We start from the raw sequence: 21500 nt of genomic DNA on the forward strand, positions 1-21500 counted from the left end.
CTCTACCCGAATTTTTGATTCGTACATGTTATAAACGTCTGCCCAGGTCTCAGCCTCATATCCCAACAAGTTTTCCTTCAGTTTGAATGTGGCCGTCGAGTTTCGAGGAATAAGCCCTTTGGTAAAAGCCTGCGCAGCCCATTCCTCTGGAACCGGAGGGAGCTCCATCCGTTCCCTTTGGAAACGGTTCTTAAATTCTCGTAGTTATTCGTCATCCCGTTGGGCTATGCGGAAGATGTCCGCCTTCCGGGCCTGCACCTTTTTAGCCCCGGCATGTGCCTTTATGAACGCATCTGCGAGCATTTCAAAAGAGGTGATTGAATGCTCGGGCAGATGGTCATACCAGGTCAGCGCCCCTTTCGATAGTGTTTCCCCAATTTTTTTTAGCAAAATGGACTCAATTTCATCCTCTTCGACATCATTGCCTTTTATGGCACACGTGTACGAAGTCACATGCTCCTGCGGGTCCGTTGTACCATCGTATTTCTGGATATCTGGCATCTTGAACCTTTTTGGGATTAACTTTGGAGACGCGATTGGAGGGAAAGGCCTTTAAATGTGCCTCTTCGAATCCGGCCCCTTTAGGATCGGCGGAGCCCCCGGGATCTGATCCACTGGAGAGTTATATGTTTTCACCCTCTTCTCAGTTGAGTCTACCTGCTTTGCCAAGGTTTCGAGCATTCTCAGAATTTCGGTGGATGAACCGGCTCCGATCCATTACTCTCGACTATTCGTGTTTCGTCCCTTCTCGGTTCGGCGGCGCGCTTCGACCTTCGACCGAGGTTGCTTTATCATTTTTACTTTGCAGCTGAGCTATTGCGATTCCCTGTTCGGCGATGGCGGTTCTCTGTTCCTGCAACATTTCAAAAATTAAACGTAAGTTAATCTCATCCGGGGTATCCGGTGCTTTCCGGCCTTGTGCCCGGGATAAAGTAATTGAATTATGAGTATTTAAGGGATCAGTGGCCGGTTGGGTGGCATTCTCCTGGTTCACGGTGTTCTGCCGGTTGAGGCCTTCCCTCGAATCAACAGAATTTGGGTCGATTGGATCTGTTGGTAGGTCCCGTAACCCACTGTTCTCGTTTTCGGCCACAATCTCGTTGTTGTTGACATGACCAGATTGTCCACTGCTTGCCATTTGGTCCGTTTTCGCAGAGATTAGCAAAAGATTTCTTAATCTAATGGGTGGGAGGTAGAAGCCAAGATTAAAAAATCACTATTATCCTAGCCCCACGGTGGACGCCAAACTGTTTACCCCGAAATTAGGTGACAATTAAATTTATAAGTGAGGTATAGGATATGTGGATAAATTTTAATCTACTTTTGGTTGATATGAAGTATGTATGGGTATGTATGCTATAATGTGTGAGTATAGATATTTATATGTTAACGCCTTGAATAAGTAAGTGTCAATATTGGTGATTAAGCTAAAATATATATATGTATATGTATGTATTATATATCGTATTGAGTGGATGAACAAAGCCAAAGAACACTGTAGATCCGGACTAAAATCCGAGAGAGAGAGAGAGAGAGAGAGAGAGCTTCAATATAAATTTCTATTACAATGTTCTATATCTCAAAAAGCCAACCCCTAAAAGTAGGGAAATGTCCTCTATTTATAATTTTGTCTCATGGGCCTTACATACAACACAAAGCCTTTTTAAAATAAAGAAACCCTAAAAGGATAAGGTAGGATCATATGGTCTGAAACCCGTACGGTTGTCAATACAAAATGACAGAACGGTCTTGACGCGTGGCGATTCCGCAACTGGTTACCCGGACCAACAACAATGATCAATTCGGACATGAAGAAATCGGACAAACGGCCACGAGAACTTGACTTGGAGAAAACGGACTAACGACAACGCAAAGTTTGATCCGGATACACCGGACCAACAGATTTACTTCTCTTTTCTCGGATCAGCCACATCCGGTGCGATCCCTCCAGTCTGAAGGAAAGACCGATCATACTCGTGCTTATTTGGTCATACTTGTGCTTATTTGGTCATAACCCCGGTCTCACCGATCTTGCATAAATCCGGTTTTTACCGTATACAATGTGTTCTTCGTTCCAATTTATAATAAAAGGTCTCATGTTTAAATTAGATATTTGATTCACGAAAAATATTGCTCACCATATACGTTCAATTTATATCGTATGCACTAAAACTATAAGAAAATATTTATATAATTAGGTCAATTATTAATAATTACATGAAAATCTTTTAAACATATTGGGTTAATTGATAACCTAGTAAAAATAGTAAGAAATATACCATCGCAAGTAAAAATCTACATTTATATATTGTAAACTTATCTGATCGATTATTGTTTGATTAAAAGAAAATCTGTTAATAAACATTAATTGATAATCATACTAGTATAATACTTCTTTTTTGGTAACTCATATTGTAATACTTGTAAAATAGAAAGAAAAAAAATAATCCTTTCTTCCTTCCCCTTTTCCTTCAGAAAATCCTCGTAATTTCAAATCTCTGATAGTTCTTTCAAAAGACGCTAGTAAAAAATAATCAAACAACTATTCATGCATATTATATTCACTAATTGGTAGGCAAAACATAATCGTCTGATTTACGTCCGAGAAACACTTAGAGCCGGTTTGGAAAGCCACCCGGTAATTGGAATTTGAGTAATTACTACCCTAGTAATTACACAGTATTATAATTACAACGGCCTGTTTGTTTGACATAATGTAGTTACAGTGTAATTACAAGCGTGATGTTTGGTTGCACCAGTGTAATTACACAGTTAGTTTAATTTAAAAATAAAATTTCATTATAAAAAATTAAAATTAATATTTATAAAATATGTGCCTTTATAAATGATATTAAATTAGTTATCTAATAATACATTGTTTCTTGAAAATATGTTAATTAATAATCATACATTTGTAACTAATATTGTAAAAAATAATTGATATATAATTTCAAATTAATAATATTTAAATTTTAATTGATTATAAAACTTAAAAGCATACCTTTTTTGCGAGAACATCATGGGATTGGATGTTTGACAAAAAGGGAATATTTATAAATATAATGCCATAACACTATTCAAATGTTTGACAATAATTCTATCAACTGTAAGTGAAAAATAAACAACATGCAAAGTGAAATTACAAGTCAATAGTACTAAAGCAAATATTTTTAAAATCGAAAATATAACCTAAATTCAAAATCCAAAAGAATTTTTTTTAACATAATACTCTTATGTCAAATTCAAACGTTACACAAGTACGTTTTAACGTAACATAGGTAAATACTCCTATAATTCAAAAGAGAGGGCAAATATAAGTCTATAACCTCATTCAACATGAAATACTACTTTAATAATGTCACTTATTATATGCCAAGTTTGTTAATGACTCATTCTTTCTAATATTAAGAGATCTAGTTTCAAAAATTAGAATATTAACATGGTTATGCTAAATGAATAAAATAAAAATCTAAAAAAAATACGAGCAATTACATGGAACCACAAGAAGTAAAGGTTGGGAATGGGAAGAAAGGAAATGAAATATAAATTCTATAAAAAGAAAAATATATTTTAAAAAATACAAATAATTAAAAAGTAAAAATAAAAAAGAAATTAAATAATACAAATAAAAAAAAATTAGAAAAGAAAAGAAATTAAAATAAAATAAAAAATAAATTAAATATGAGAAATAAAAAATAAATTAAAAAAGAAAAGAAATAAAAATAAAATTAAAAATAAATAAATTAAAAAGTAACCCTGTAATTACAGGGTGTGTAATTACACCCAATTCTCTCTCTTGAAAATTGGAGAGTGTAATTACCCCCGTGTAATTACCCGATCCCCAAATTGTGTAATTACACCCAATTACAATCTGGGTGTTTTAAAAGGCGTTTTCGGGGGAGCCAGTGTACCAAAAATTACATGGGTCGGGGCGAAAGACCCAAAGGCGTACGCCGGCAATTTGGGGCGTACGATTTAGGCGTTCCGAGTTATATTTTTTTTTTTTTGTTGGGGCGTGTTGGGGCTAAAACTTCTTCAAACTAAAACGAAATTTGTTAAATAAGTCCTTAAATTGCCCAAATTCTCAAAACATGTAATTACCAAATGTTTTCAAACATTAAATTTAAAAGTCAAGACCTTTTTTTATTGCTAGAATGCCTAATATATATTCCTTTTCAATTATTTATCTTGTCTTCTACTATCTCAAAAAGTACTTTAACAAATGGATATTCTTGTAAGTAGTGTATAATAGATTGTTCTAATTAGTTTTTTTTTCCAAAAAAAAAACTAATTAGAACAATCTATTTTATATATACATATATATATATATATATATATATATATATATATATATATATATCACTTATTTATAGTTTTCTTTCAATTTTTTACGCTATTTCACCTATTTAAAAGTATTTATTATAATTATATCATTTTATAAAATACTCGGAGCATTCATAGCATTTGGTACATTACCTGGGTTTTCAAACAGGCCCTTAAAGTTCGCTTTGGCGACACATAGCCACATATTGTATGTATCTACAAATAAATTAATTTGCTCGAAAAGTATCAAGATTGACAGTATATTTCGAAATTATTCTAAAAAAACAAATATTACGACGAAAATTGGAAGCTGAATGTTAAAAGATTTAGTTAGTATCAAGGTGGAGTTATATATATCTTTCTTTTTCTAAGTATGGAAATTTACTTTCTCAAAAATTTAGTAAATATTTCAATATTTTACTCTTTAAAGTTAGTTTAACTCAAAATGTTATGTTCATCAAAAAAAAAAAAAAAAAAAAAAAAACTTTAAATTTTGTGCTTGCTTGTGTTTATACCTTCTTGTATGAGTTTTACAGACTTGTTAGTTTTATTTATAGTATTATATTTCCCTGTGCTTCTCAGAAAATACTTTAACCATCGGTAATTTTTAAAATTTTATTGCATCATTTGCATTCTATATTTACTACTTTAACAAATGGATATTCTTCAGATAGTGCTATCGTTAAAATCTGTACATAGTTTCATGCATCAATAATAATAAAAACTAAAAGAAATAATTGTCGAACGAACACACGAAAATAATAATTTTTCTATTTGCCATCATATTAATGTTTATAATGAATTGCTATTCCATTTGTAGAAGCTGATAGATATTATAAATTAAATGCAGGAACTAATATGTAGACTTTTGTTTAACTACTAACAACATTTTTTTTTCTTGTATTTTTCTATTTGTTCTTACCAATAAATTTACTATTTCTAATATATATAAGAAATATTTTTAATGGGTTATATATATATATATATATGTCAAGTTCATATATATATAAAATATTTTTATACTATTATTGTTATGATACGTAGTATATTTCCATATTTATCAAGTTACTAATTAATATTTACCATATAAATAGTTTGATTATATAAATATTTTTACACTATAAATACGTAGAAACTTAAATTCATTATTAATTATGTTAGTTGTAATTATTGACCTAATTAATTAATATATATATATATATATATATATATATATATATATATATATATATATATATATATATATATATATATTTTTATAGTTTTAGTGCATATGATATAAATTGAACGTACATGGTGAGCAATATTTTTTCGTGAATTACTACTAGCACTAATATTTAGTTGGATACACCTACACTCAGTGGCGGATTCAGGATTTTCATTCAGGGTGTTCGGTAAAAAAAGAAGTTAAATATAATTTATTCAGGGTGTTCAAAAGTTAATATATGCATATAAATACAAAAAATTTATCCTATATATACACTGTAATTTTTTGCCGAGGGTGTTCGGGTGAACACCCTCGACAACATGTGCATCCACCCCTGCCTACACCTACACCACTGCATAATGAAAATGAATAATTAGTATGTTTGGACCTCCACGGCTTCGGCCGCCCGTTTCACACACAAGTCAAAGAAGAAATTTTGGCTTGCATAATGCATGAGTTGTCTGCGTTGTTCAACCATTTTAATTTTATTTTTCTAAAAAAATCTTAAAGCTCGGTTAACGGATTGTAACGGAAGGACGTTATCCTAGTCATCTATAACGGAAAAAAAAATGAGTTAAAAGTATTTTTATAACTCATTTTTTTATGGATTACTTTGGTCACTTTCATTTTTTCTTGGGTTATTTAGGTTCCGGACTCAAACATACAAGGAATTCAGGGCCAATAGATTCACTTGCACGGAATTCAAATACCCATTGTTTTTTCATTTTTTTATTCTTCCTTTTTTTTTTTTTTACACTTCACTCCTGACCTCACTAATCCTTCTTTATAACCACTTCTATTCAGTTACCATTTCTCCAAACTCTTTAAATCAATTAAGAAAAATGGACTCTACAACAACAACAAGAAGGCCTTGTTTTCTTGACAAAAATTAAGGCCTTGCCTCTCTAGCTGAAATCGAAACTGGATTTTCAGCAAAAACAATCATCACAATCACAACTCATTAATTTCTAGGCCTCTTTATTTAAAAAGGATGAGTAGATTTAAAGAAAAACAACCCCATTTCTTGGAAGCTTGTTTTCTTTGTAAGAAACCACTTGGTCATAACAGAGACATCTTCATGTACAGGTAATTAGTTTTTGTTCTTCATTACTTATTTTTCAAATTTCAAATTCAAATACTTGTCTTTTTGGAGAGGAGGAATTCCCTAAAATCACACTAACTTCTTATACTTTAGTCTGAAATATCTTAACTTTCATTTAATACTGATAGTTGACTAGGCACATTGAATGGGGTCCAATAAAAAAGTTCAATTTTTTTAACTATAGATTAAAAATAAAAGTTCATTTTTTTATATTAAGTATGAACTAGTAAAAGAGTGCAAGAGTTTGATAGTTATTTTATTTTATGATGCAGAGGGGACATTCCATTCTGTAGTGAAGAGTGCAGGGAAGAGCAGATAGAAATGGATGAAGCCAAGGAGCAAAAATTCAATCTTTCAGCTTCTAAGAAGGCTTTGAGAAAAAAGGACCAGACAAAGTCCACTACTCCTAATAAAACTACACAAGACTACCCTTTATACAGAGGCCCTGTTGCTGCAGCTTGAATGAATAAACAAAATACTATACTATGAGGAAATTAAATAATTTTCATTCCATCTATTAACTGCAGGGCAACAAAGAAAGTAAGAATACTAAAAAGGGGTAACTAATATGGCCAAGTAAATTCAGAGTGAGACACAGGGAGTGGAGAAGAGATGTTAAAGTGAAAGCTAAAGGGATCATTGTAGATGAGATGAAGAAGCAGAAAAATGTTTCTTTTAAAGAATGTATATGAGGTAAGATTGGACCTGTCTTTTTGCTGGTTATTCTATGTGATTATAAAAGTAATGGCTATACTTTTGGTGGTATGCCAAAGTATTTTGGTACCACTTTTTATGGTTTCCTCAGCTGTTTTCATGATGGAAAAAGAGGTGCAATGATAGGAATTTCTACTTTTGTCACAACTGGCTGTGTCCACTATCATTTTTGTTCTATTCTATCTTCAATTCTGTCTTGATGTATACCAGCCAGGTTCGGAATTCAGTAACTTTTGATCTAAATTTTATATGTTAAGATATTTATTGCATATATACAAAAAATAAATTTAAAACTTGATTACTAGCATAATTGAGAATTCATAAGATTTATATCATGAGGATCTGGAGGAGGGTTTTAGACCAAAGCAACTTCATGTTTTTAAGTCAAATGAGTGCAAAATATTAATTAAGACACAACATATTGTGACAATAGGTTTTAGATCTATGGACCAAGTGCGGGTAATCATATTTTTGTTTTTGGTACAACTCTAATAGAAGTAGTGTAACTTAACTTCGATCTTTTGAAATTGATGTATAAGTCCTTTTGAGACATGGATGAAAATTGTGAGGAGATAATTTCCTGGTAAGCTGGGGAGAAAGTGACTTGAGGAGTTTCTCTAAGCAGTACATTAGATTATTCAAGAGAATTGATATTTGAAGTTTTCTACAAAAAATGAATCAATAATGTTGGATTAACAATTATGACTTTTTCTCCAATCATTTACATAATGCATCACCAATTGCTTGGATTATTATTTTATTTGGAGATTCAGTTGAATATAAGTATATAACTGGGAAAAATAAGTCAATTATATAATGAAAATGTCTCAGTTCTTGTGGCCGATTTAAACGCGTTTCCTTTTAAAACCTAATATTACTAGAACTAGAGAGCTAATATTAATATAATTGAGTTCAATATCTTGTTCGACAATGCCAATTTTGATAAATGGCTGAACCCAATTGGGTGAAGGCAGGATTAGGGACAAGATTCAAAGTATGTTGCATGCCACAGCTATGAGTCAAAACTCATGACTTAAAATACTTTTCTGATCCTTTTTACCTCTACCTGAGTTGATGAGATCAACTATCATATAAATTTTACATATACAAAACATAATTTTTCGTTATTCGATTGATCGTAGACTATTTTTACGAACACCGGTGAAGACGTGAAGTCCTACTACATGACATTAATTTTGAGGCCTCCTTTGCATATGAGTTATGACTTCACATGTCATAAATTACCCAAGGCGGCAAAGGAGTCCTCAAGATTGTACAAATTACACTAGGTAGCTGCTTGTGACGGTCATTATTTAACACTTGGTTTTGACGAGGTTTAGACGCTAAGAAACGAAACTGAATTACTTTTCATTTTTTTTATCTTTTAATTTGTCTTTTATTTGGAGAATTAGAAATGTAATCCAAAATCAGATATATAATTATCCATTTGCAGAATGGTAAGAGAATAGAAGACAGGTGCCCGATTACTGGAGACAGACCATTAATACTAGGTAGAACTAAATATTAATTACTCCATTGTTCTAAAAGAAACAAACAACACAAGTACAGAATGAAACTGATGCAGCTTGTAATACATTTGAATTGGGAAATTAAAGAGACCTGAAATAAGCTTAGCTCCTTGGCACGTTCTTTTCATAATTACTGTTGTTGATTAGGAGTAGCAAACTGGAGAAGGTGCTTATCATTCTCAAAGATAGCCATTTCTTTTTCAGTCAAGTGAACGGACACATGTATTCCTCCATCATGAGTATTCATCAACGCAAAATACTTGCTTATCGAATGTCCTAAGCGTCACTACAAGAAAAAATATATTTGATAACATTTTTTTTTTTTTTTTGTTGCAACAAAAAAAAAATTGTTGCATAAACTTTTCCCAATGGCTGTTATTGCAATAATGTGCAACAACTTTTTTTGTTGTTGCCAAAAGTACTTTTTGCAACAATAATCAATACTATGGCAACAAAATTAAATTTTTTGGCAAAAAAAAAAAAAATTCATTGGCCTACAATAAAACTAAGTTGTTGCTAAATATTAAAATTTTTTGTTGCCATTTCTATACTTTCTTGTAGTGCGTGCTCAATATTTTGAAAGCATGTAAAAATATTGCATTGTATTCAAATTGTATAAAATAGTATCATTATATACTAATTTAACTTTCCCAAAGATGGAAATTAAATACAATACACTTAGATCAAATAAAGTTTTGGCCAGCATTAGTCTAATTGTGATATCATCTTCTAAATACTTTTTTCAATGAAAACAAGATCAGGTCAAAAAAAATTTAAATTATGTGAATTCTCAAAACGATATCATTTATGATCATTAAAGATAAAACATATTGATAAACATAATTTCTATTTGGTTGTTTATAGAAAATTACAGATAATAAGAGTAAGTAACAAGAAAAATGTGAGTGCTCCCATATTATATGAACAACCTTCTCTATTCTTTCATGCACTGATTAATATTTATGATTCGAAAAGAGAAAATTGCGTCTTTATCAGAAAAATGCATTGAACCGGATAGTTTGTTGAACCTTGAAAAAGATGGTGTTTTTTCAACTCTTGACTTAAGGTGAGCTACTGGGCTCTAATAATAGAAGTGGTATAAGAATATTAAGAAATTCGTAGACACTGATGGGCAACTAGGGTTGTCTTTAATTTTCCCCCTCAAATTGGTGGTCTTTAACGCTAAAAATCTCTTGATTTCGGGTTTGAACCCCCGCTTAGTCAAAAAATTTTTAAAAAAATCCCAAGACAGAGTTTTGCAAATTCTGCCTTGCGATTTTATTTTTATTTTTTTAACTAAGCTGAGGTTCGAACCTACAACCTCGAGGTATTAGGCGAGGGGCAAAACTTAAAGACCACCAATTTGAAGGGCAAAAATTAAAGACCACCCCAAATGAAGGGCAATCCGCACAAAAAAATGAACATTGATTGCTATCTTTTGTTAATTAATACTCCTACATTATCTTATGTGCATTTTATGTTGATATTATATTTTTTTTGGTATTATTTTCTTAATGATAATTAGTTATCTTAGTTTTTATTATCGTTTATTAATAACTCGTGCGACGTCCTAAATTAATTATGAAAAAATCTCGACATATTCGAAATAAAGTAATGTCTTGACTAAATAATAAAACGCTTAAATCAAAACCTTATAAAATAAAACACTTAAATCTAATGATAATAAGTTTCCAAACAAAACTTACTAGTAATTATATATACGGGCCCAAACGTTTTTATGGATTATGTAATTATATATATGGATAAAAAGTGTGTATGGCAAGACAATTAAGTCATCGTTTTATTTTAAGAAATTCAACTTTAAAATTATACATAAGTGGGAAAAATAAATGTAACCCCTATTGCGCACAAAACAGTGCTCCTAAAATTCACTATATATATGAGAGAGGGCCATTATATTCATCTTTTGCCTTTGCTTTAACTAAGAAAGTTGATCCCTTTTCTTTCCTCCAAGAAGAATCAAAGGCAATAGGGAGTATATCTGCAATCAACAAAATGCCAAAATGGTAACCCCTATGGAAATTATCAAGAAAAATTCATTTCTTCTCCTATTGCGCATCAATTTTGTGCAAAAGGTACTTTTGTAACTTCTTCTTTTTTGGGTTATTTTGAATCAAAATCTCACTTTTGGGATCATTTAAGTTGTGGACTCATTTTATATCCAACACATCTGATGAGATGCCCCCAAACAATACGGTACACAATAAAGAAAGACCAGAGAAGAAGAAATTTATATTGATTAAGTTATATTTAAGATTAAACTTGATTGATATATGATATAGATGATTTATATGTTGACGATATGGCAATATAATTTTGTTATATGTGGTGTATTCGGATGACAATTAATTAAATAGGGATGGTAATTGTAGAGTTTAAAAAGTGAATTGATTTTATTTAGTAATTGATTGTTGTAGTGGAAGATTCTATGATGAAAAATGAGAATTAATGGTTAGAAATGAAGTCCCATCATTGTGATTGTTTGTGGATTATGGAAGAAGTTAATGTAAAAGACATTAGTGTAGGCTCTCTTATAGTTGTAAAAATAAATTTGATAATGTATGGGTTGTAAGATATAATTTATGAAATTAAAAAATGTTAAACAAAAAATATAATTTAATGGAAGATTATAAGTTGGAGACGAGTGGGATTGAATTTGAAAGAAAGAATTAAGTTGTTATTGTTCTTGTTGTATTTGGAAGGTGTTGATGGCTATAAACACGTAGTATGTTGATAAACACGTTTTTGAATGTTATGAGAGGGAAATTGTTGAATTAAATATAAATGAGATCTCACATATATGGCTGGAAAAAAAGCTACATACAATAAGGTTGTTGATGTTAGAAGGTGTGAGACTTGAATTGATTATTGATAATATGTTAGTAATGATTGTTGGTATTTTTTGATAACATGTGGCGTTAAAAGTTATGGATGGATTTGTTGTTGATGATTTGGGGGTTAGCATTCGGGGATGGTACATTTTCAAATAAAGAGCGTTTTTCTTTAGTAAATCTTATGTGATACAAATTAATCAAGCCAATAATATCGAATACCGAATGATTATTTAGAAAATGGTTTGACTGTATATATCTATGCAGTGTGCCTACAATGGCGTGTTCAATAGGTTTGCTGGGAGACAGTTAAAAAAAAGTATGGGGAAGGGAGGGCCATGGTAGTGGAGTTCTTCCAAAGGCATCAATTTCTCATATGATATCATATATACTTTGGACAAGTTTTTATTTTTAAAATAAACAATAAATTAAATCATTTTAATGAATGAATCAAGTGATTAAAAATTCTATTATTATTATTAATGAACCATTAATGAATCATTTTGTCTTTGTAGATAGCTGCTAAACTACTTTCATTATTGGGGTTTTGACAATTCAACATTGACCATGTAACCTTAGTTTAATCCTATGAAAGTACCTCCATCACTCCATTAATTAGAAAACAAGTTCTCTTTGCACCGAAAGAAAACACGGTCAAGTTAATTTACTTGTGGTCTTAAATTCTATTGGAGTCATAATTTAATGAATTGAAGTCAAACCAAGATAATTCAAGTCTAGTTGAAATAAGTAGAATATTATGTCTCAAGTTGTACATTGTTCTACTTGTTTCGAGTGTTAAAAATAGCATCAGCTACGGTACGAGTTTTAATGAGTAACCCGTCCTTGTAGAGTTACCAGAGCATATATATTCTTATACCTTCTATTTTTAGAGCCCAGTAGCTCATGTCTTAAATCAAGAGTTGAAAAAACACTATCTTTTGTTCAAGGTCTCAAACTATCCTGTTCAATGCATTTTTCTGATAAAGACGCAGTTTTCTGTTTTCCAATGATAAATATTAATCAGTGCATGAAAGAATAAAGAAGGTTGTTCATATAATATGGGAGCACTCACATTTTTCTTGTTACTTACTCTTATTATCTGTAATTTTCTATAAACATCAAATAGAAATTATGTTTTACCTTGAGTGACCAATAATGATATTGAGAATGAAAGGACTGAGTGTTGTTTTTCTTAGAGTTTAGGTTCTTTGGATCATTCCATTTGTTCACACTGAAAGCAGCAGATTCTGAGTGTTTCCGGGATATTGAGAATGACGGGCTATGACATGATATGATCTATTTTCATATGTATACGAAAAAGAAATGTTTTCGAAAAAAAAAAGGAAAGGATAAATTAGAGCATGGCCTCGATACCATGAAGAATTGAGAGAAATTTGAAACAAGAAAAATATTGTTACGGAATTGGAAATTTTCTTCTTGTATATTTCTACGTCGCCAATGTATACAAAGTGTATTCCTATTTATACTATGTATCTAAGGACTCAAAATTAATTAGTATAGACTACAAGGAATGTAAATAAATCTGAAAACTATCCTAACAAACTTTTGTATAGCTAATTATTATCTGGGGAATATATAGGGTGCCATTTATAATGTATGGTGTAAGTATATTAATTATTGTGCCTCATCGAAGTTTGGCTGGAGTTGGTATTGGGCTTCTGGTTTGATGGAAGCCCAAAGAACTTCAAAGCCCAAGCAGAATAGAGTCGTGGTCCAAAGTGGTCCGAAATTATTCTTTTTGTCTTTCATTTCGTGTGTCTTCTTCCTCTTTCTTTTCATTTCGTGTCTGTTCTTCCTCTCTTCTAAAAAACCGTGTCAACCATGGTAGTTGATATGTCATTTTTATCAACCCCATTATGGTGTACGGATACCTAACTTGCCCAAAAAATGTCGGTGAAATGGTCCAGCTAAGGCTTTGGTAAAAGAGGTCTGCGATTTGGGACGCTGATGGGATAAAAGAGAGGGAAATGAGACCACCAAGAAATTTTTCACGAACGAAGTGACAATCAAGGTCGATGTGCTTGGTGTGTAAAATAAGAGCAATATGGATGGCGGATCGATTGTCGCGGTGAGGGGTCAAGAAGGAGAGACACCAAGGTCACGAATAACCCCAAGAGATCTCGCAACAAGTGTGACATCTATATTCAGATTCAGCCGAGGAAAGAGAGACAACCGATTGTTTTTTAGACTTCCAAGACACCGGTGAACCACCTAGGTCTATGTAAAAACCGCTGACAGAACGGCGTGAATCTGAACACGAAGCCCAATCGGCGTCGCAATACCCAAGGATTTGTAGTGAAGGTGAAGAATTCATAAAGAGGCCCAAGGTTGGATCTTTGCGTAAATAACGGAGAGTATGAAGTGCCGCCTGAAGATGGCCTAAGCGGGGTTGTTGCATATATTGTCTAAGGGATTGAACGGTGAAGGCTAGGTCAGGACGAGTGTGGGTAAGAAAGTTAAGTTGACCCATTAGTCGTATGTAAATTGCGGGGTTTGGTAGTGGAGTGCCTGAGGTGAGAGTAAGTTTCAGTGTGGGATCCATGGGTGTGGAAGCTGGGTGAGCAGATAAGTTAGGGTATTCCAAGAGCAAATCTGAAGCAAACTTGCGTTGTGTCAGAATCAATCCCTCTGGTAAGTGCAGTAACTCCATACCAAGAAAATAGCTTGCAATCCCTAAATCTTTAATTTTAAATTCATGATCTAAAATTGATTTCAAGTCACTAATTTCTTGTTGGTTGTTGCCTCTCAATAGAATATCATCAACGTAAACCGCAATGATGGTGATGCTTGTCCCAGAGGATTTACAAAAAGGGGAATAGTCGTTCAAAGACGAAGTGAAACCTCTTGTTCCCAAGGCAGAAGATAGGCGGGCATACCATTGGCGTGATGCCTGTTTGAGCCCGTAAAGGGACTTTCTCAGACGGCAAACATGGGAATCAAAAGGAGGAGTCAACCCAGGGGGATACCTCATAAATACTTCTTCGTCAAGGTCGCCATGTAGGAAGGCGTTATTGACGTCCAGTTGAAACAAAGGCCAAGACTTTTTTACGGCAATGGCAATAATACACCGAATAGTCGTCATCTTAACCACAGGCGAGTAAGTCTTTGTATAATCTATTCCTTCTCGTTGTATGTCTCCTCTCACAACAAGATGAGCTTTCAGCCTTTCAAACTCTCCATTAGATTTCAATTTCACCTTATAAACCCACTTGCAAGGCAAGGGTTTCTTGCCTGGAGGTAAGAGCACATCTTCCCAAGTGGAATTAGAAATGAGAGCCTTGATTTCATTTTCCATTGCAAGTCTCCATCCTGGATGACAATTGGCTTGGTGAAAAGTGATGGGCTCAGTGATTTTGTCAATATTCTGTATCAGTTGTTGATTCTCTGAACTCAAAGAAGTAAAAGAGAAAGAGTGAAGTGGTAAGGTAGAAAATAAAGAAGCATTATTACATACAAAATCAGACAAATGAGAAGGAAAAATAGTCTTCCTGGTTGATCTGCGCAGTTTCCTTACTGTAGGTGACACATCCAAAGAAGAAAAAAGGTTAGTTGGAGGATTTGACTCATTTGATTCATTTGTAGGTAAATTAGGATTAAAAGGGGAATCAGAATATGTTTGGGAAGATAGATTAGGTGAATGAAGTGGTGAATGTTGTGGTAAATGAGAAAGAACAGGTGTGTGTGATAGTGAAAGGGGTGGAGATTGAACATCCTGAGGATTATTGACAATAAGAGATGGAGAAGAATCTGTAGAGGATGGATAATCACATAGGTTAGGATACAAAAGACTTACAGGAGGAGAGACAGACTTGAATGAACCAGGAAACAACTTAGACATAGGTGTTGTGTAAGCAAAGGAGAATATAGACTCATAAAATTTAACATCCCTGCTGACTAGCACTTGCCTATTTATAAGATTACAAAAGGATAGCCTAGGAAAACTCTAGGAATAGCCCTAGGGGATAGCTTATCTCTGTTCCCACCAAGAGTTGAAACAAAGCATAGACAACCAAAAGTTCTTAGATGTTTGTATGAAGGAGGTTTGTGAAAGAGTCTTTCATAAGGGGACTTGTTAGTCAAGACTTTAGATGGCAATAGATTTATGAGATGTGTTGCTGTCAAAAGAGCTTCTCCCTAGTAGGTTGGTTTTAAATGTGACTGGTACATTAAGGCCCTACAAATTTCCAGTAAGTGTCTATGTTTCCTTTCAGCCACCCCATTCTGTTGTGGGGTGGCAACACAACTGGTTTGGTGTATAATCCCCTGAGAGGAAAAGAACTCTTTTTCTAAATTTCCAGAACCTAGTTCATAAGCATTGTCTGATCTTATCTTCCTTACCTTTTTGTTAAACTGCCTCTCCACATATGCTAGAAAGGACTTTAGAATGGGGAAAACATTTGATTTGGTAGATAGGAGATATGTCCATGTAGTTCTGGAAAAATCATCAACTATAGTCAAAAAATATTTCTCCCCTTTATAGGTTTGGGTCTTGTATGGTCCCCATGTGTCTATATGGATCAATTCAAAACATTCTTGTGAAGAAATTGTACTTTTTGGAAAGGGTAACTTGCACTGCTTGGCCATGGGGCAGATGTCACAGGGAAAATCATGGGCATTAGAAAGCTTTTCAGTTGTTCTGATGATTTTTCTGATAGAAGGATAAGGTAGGTGCCCCAATCTATAATGCCAAAGTTTGCTAGAAGAGTCTTTGCAAACAAAATTCATTGAATCAGAAATCATTTCATTAATGGAAACATCACTACAAACATCAGACATAGGACTTTGAAAAGAGGAAATGGACTCAACATTTGACACTACAGGACTGATAGAAGGAAATAATAAAGGCTTAGAAACTAAAAACTCTGATGACTTGGAGTTGGAATCAGATGTGTCTTTCCTCAGCAAAAAGAGACCTCCCACAGCTTCACCAAAAATCTGTCTCTTCTGAATTGTATGGCCTTGTATGAAACAACCTTTTTTAGTAAAAAGAATTTCAAGCTCTGTTTCTTGAACAAATTGCCCCACAGAAAAAAGATTATGTTTGAATGAAGGAATGTAGAACACATTAGTAAGAGTGATGTGATCTGATAAAACCACATCTCCTATATACTTTACAGAGACCTTATATGAATTTGGTAAAGTAACAGGAACTGGTTTTGGTAAGAGCTTGAAATTGTGAAATAAAGACTTATCAAAAGACATGTGGTGTGATGCTCTTGTGTCTATGATCCAAGGACTAGCATGGAACTTTTCAAGATAGGAGGTATATGCAGTAAAAAACTTAGAGATACCAGCCATATTAGCAGAATGTTCTTCCTCAGAACTGCAACCATTTTGCACAGATCTAAACATCTCAATGAGTTGTTGGCATTGTCCTTTTGAAAAACCCTGAATGTTGAAGCTTGAAGAACTGTTTCCAATTTCCTTTCCCTTGTTACTATCTCTCATGTTTACTGCACTGCCTTGTTTAACAAACTTTTCCTCATATACTTCATCCATCACACCTGTTGCATTTGCCTTTGCATTGTTATAAGGTTTCTTCTGTTTGTTTGTGAATTTGAAATCTAGTGGATAACCTATTAATTTGTAACATTTGTCTATGGTATGGTTTGTTTTCTTACAGTAGGTGCAGAATAGATTATTTGGAGAGGATTGGTTATAGTTTTGAGTGTTTTCGGATATTGAGAATGAAAGGACTGAGTGTTGTTTTTCTTAGAGTTTAGGTTCTTTGGGTCATTCCATTTGTTCACACTGAAAGCAGCAGATTCTGATGTTGCCATGTTACCTGAATGTATTTCCCTTTGAGACTCTTGATTAAGAATGATAGAATAGGCTTGGCTACAAGTAGGGAGAGGTTTCATCATAAGAATGTTCCCTCTTACAGTTGTGTATGCTTCATTTAGACCCATAAGGAATTGTATAAGCTTGATATCTTCATTCATCTTACTATTATGTTCCTTAGCAACACACTTACAATCATAACTGCATATCATAAGGATATTAAGTGTTCTTAACTGATCCCAGAGTTTCTTCAATCTGTTGAAATAAGTTGCAACATCATTTGACCCTTGTGTTATGTTGCTCAAATCCCTTTGTAGTTGAAACAACTTGGATCCATCAGGCTGGCCATACATTTCCTGTAGCTCATTCCATAGTTCTGCAGCTGTTTATGAATATAAAAGAGTCTCAGAGATGTCCTTGCTGAGTGAGTTGAGCAGCCATGCTATTACCATATCATTTGCTCTTCTCCATTGATCAAACAAGGGTGATTTCTCATCAGGTGTTTCTGCTTTGTCATTTATAAAACACGGTTTATTTTTGGCTGAAAAAGAGATCAATATTTGTCATTTATAAAGCACAGTTTATTTTTAGCTGAAAGAGAGATCAATATTCCTCTCTTCCAATTTCCAAAACTAGATTCATCAAAACTCACATTAAGTAAGCTCATTCCAGGTGAATCCGAGCTGTTCAAGTAGTAAGGATGACTGGGAGGCACATCAGATGATGTTCTTTCAACAGAACCACCAGAGGTCTCACTAGGAGTGACATTTCCAGTCATATTGATTCAGAAAAAAAATTGGAGAAGAGATCTGTGTAAATTAGAGCAGATCCTGCTCTGATACCATGAAGGAATTGAGAGAAATTTGAAACAAGAAAAATATTAACGAAACTGGAATTGGAAATTTTCTTCTTGTATATTTCTCTGCCAATGTATACAAAGTGTATTCCTATTTATACTATGTATCTAAGGACTGAAAATTAAATAGTATAGACTACAAGGAATGTAAATAAATCTGAAAACTATCCTAACAAACTTTTGTACAGCTAATTATTACCTAAGGGAATCTATAGGGTGCCATTTATAATGTATGGTGTAGAGTATATTAATTATACTGTGCCTCATCAGAAGTTTGGACTGGGCTGCTCCTGTTGTGACTATTGGGCTTCTGGTTTGATGGAAGCCCAAAGAACTTCAAAGCCCAAGCGGAATAGAGTGGTGGGAAAGTGGTCCGAAATTAGTCTTTTTGTCTTTCATTTCGTGTGTCTTCTTCCTCTTTCTTTTCACTTCGTGTCTGTTCTTCCTCTCTCTTCTAAAACTTGAGCTGTGTCAACCATGGTAGAAACATCAGCGATATCATCATTTTTAACAAAAACTTTATTTGATCTAAGTGTATTGTATTTAATTTCCATCTTTGGGAAAGTTAAATTAGTATATAATGATACTATTTTATACAATTTGAATACAATGTAATATTTTTACATGCTTTCAAATATTTGAACTACTATCTCTATCTATACCAGTGTTTTAAAAGGCAGTTCCGGTACTAGCTTTGGGGCTTACGTGTGGGGCTTAGTTTTGTGAGGCTTACGCCCTAAACACGCCTAACGCCCAACGCACGGGGCTCGCCTAAGAGTTCTTGCACAAATTATGCGTCAAATTCCCCAGTTAACATTATTGACCCTCATAATTCTTTATTAAATGAATGATGCTTAATAATTTACTTCATCTATGAAAATAAGACGATTGAGAATAACTCAAATAACGAACCGTATTGCATATTTACTATTTGAGAATACTGCGAGGGTGAACATCACTTAACATTTAAAAAAAATATATATATAGCCGAATTATACATCTTCACTTGCCATTAGTCTCCACGTTTTTGTCATGTGTCTCAAACTTATCATAGTTTATTATTTTGCTATTTGAAAGTAATTTTGTTTTTATTCATGAAGGAGTGATGTTTTAATTATAATTTGATAAACCTTATTGATTATTTTCTTTTAGGGAGGTAAATTGCATAGTGTATATGATAGTAGTATGCTTTAGAAATTGTGATTCTTTTATTGTTTGAAAGTTAAGGGGTTAAAAATGGTTTGTATCTCATAATAACTTTTAAATCATTGTAATTATTTATACTTGTAAAATCATGTTAGAAGTTTTGCTTTCTATGAGTTTCTTTAATCATGTTATTAATATTTTAAAACTATTTATACTATATATATATATAGAATTTTTGTGTCATTATACTATTTTACTATATTATAAATTAAAAATTTAAAGATCCATGGGGCTTACGCCCCGTGCCTCAGAGCTTACGCCTTGTCCCGTACTAAGTAAAACAACCCGCTTCACGCTTCTGCCTTTTAAAATACTGTACGAAACTTAAATGTAGTGTATTAAATTACAATTTGCCAATTAAAATAGTTAATAAGAGACGGCCATAATTAATAGCTTCCATTTCCTAGTTGAAATGTCAAAAGGACAAGAATAGTTCAAGTCTCGATTAATGTCATTGCATATTGCTTTCTGCAGCCAAGTCTTGATACTCATTATTCTGCATCTTAATAGAAGACCCCAAAATATCTGTTTAAGACAAAGAGGGAAAATTCAAAAAAGCGAATTTGAAGTTAAAAGTTGAAAACAAATTTTATAGAAATTTAAGCAGGTGTTTGGACATAAGTTTGTTGAGATTTGAAAAAAGTAGAATTTGAAGTTGAAACCATAAAGAGTATATATTTGAAAGTTGAAGTTTATTTGGATATGATAACAAAATTGAAGTTTTGTGAGTGAAACTTGATTTTTTTTTTAAAACCTCCAAAAACTTGTTTTCAAACTTTGAATTCATCGAAGTTGAAATAATAAGTCAATTTGATAAACGAACACTTATGTGAAATAATCTTCAATTATTTTAAATATTGGAATCTTATCTATGGTCTAATAGAAATAAAGTTGGTAAAAAAAATAATCTTTAAATCATTATTTAATATTTTATTTCAAATTCAGATACTAAAATTCAATTAAAAAATATCCGGACCGGGCCCCCAACTCGGCCCGTTGTAACTTTTGCACTTTGGGCAAGTATCTCATGTAGTGTCAGGTTTCAAATTTGGGAATATCAGGTCCTGATCCAAATGGACCTTACACTAGGACCATTCTCTAGAAATTTTCTTCTTATTGCCCTTTATGCAACAACAACAACATATCAATCTCACAAAGTGCGGTCCCGAGAAAATAAAGTGTACGCAGATCTTATCCAATCCTGAAAGATAGAGAGGTTGTTTCCGCTTTGCGCCTTTCCGGCACTCTCGACACAAGAACACGCAAATGCCACTTGCTCTTTCAACCTGGTAGTCTGTCCATTTTGAAAAAGGAATAAGGTCTTTTGGCTATACTATTTTGGCCACAATGCCCCAATGGAGTAAATTCATATGACTATTTAGCTCAAATATAATAGTTTTTATGCTTACTTAATGTTATTTCTATCTTTTCTTCTCAAAGTTTATCTTAATTTAAAATTGTACAATAGATGTTATGGTGGTTTTTACATAAGTGTGGCCAAATTTGGGTCAAATTGGTGTGGCAATTTAGCAACTCTCTTGAAAAAGAGCTCTATTTTAAACTGATACCAATACTTCACATTTTTGCATCATTAAGTTGTCTTGTTATAATTAATGTATTTCTCATTAAAAATTGTTAGAAAATAGCTGAATAATGTGAATAAATCTTAAAATATGTCCTTTATAATCATTTACAAAAGAGAAGCCGTTATAAGTTATGGTGACACAATAATGCTTAAGGAAAAAAAAGTATTGCCCAAAATCACTCCACATTTCTTTTATGAAATTCCATTAATAATAATGCCAATAAAAAAAAAAAAGTGATCCAAAATAATGAGAAAATGACTTTAACCGAGAAGTTACTCTATTAAATATCATACCCTGGGAGTAGTAAAAATAAATGAAAAACT

The 21500-nt window shown here is 32.9% G+C and overlaps 1 protein-coding gene across 2 annotated transcripts in view; it reads left to right on the forward strand.

The window, feature by feature from the left end:
• LOC132051941 (FCS-Like Zinc finger 1-like) overlaps window positions 1-21500 on the forward strand; it is a 73097-nt gene that overhangs the window by 31833 nt on the left and 19764 nt on the right. Inside the window, exons 2-3 of one of the 2 annotated variants that reach the window (XM_059443222.1) lie at window positions 6530-6616; window positions 6905-7564. In XM_059443222.1, the coding sequence (XP_059299205.1) occupies window positions 6530-6616; window positions 6905-7094 (277 nt within the window). In that variant the 3' untranslated portion in view covers window positions 7095-7564. Of the gene's footprint in view, window positions 1-6263; window positions 6617-6904; window positions 7565-21500 lie in introns of those variants that run through there. The other variant, XR_009413919.1, reaches the window with a different exon arrangement.

The sequence above is a fragment of the Lycium ferocissimum genome, chromosome 4, assembly GCF_029784015.1.
Source record: "Lycium ferocissimum isolate CSIRO_LF1 chromosome 4, AGI_CSIRO_Lferr_CH_V1, whole genome shotgun sequence".
Lineage (NCBI taxonomy): Eukaryota > Viridiplantae > Streptophyta > Magnoliopsida > Solanales > Solanaceae > Lycium > Lycium ferocissimum.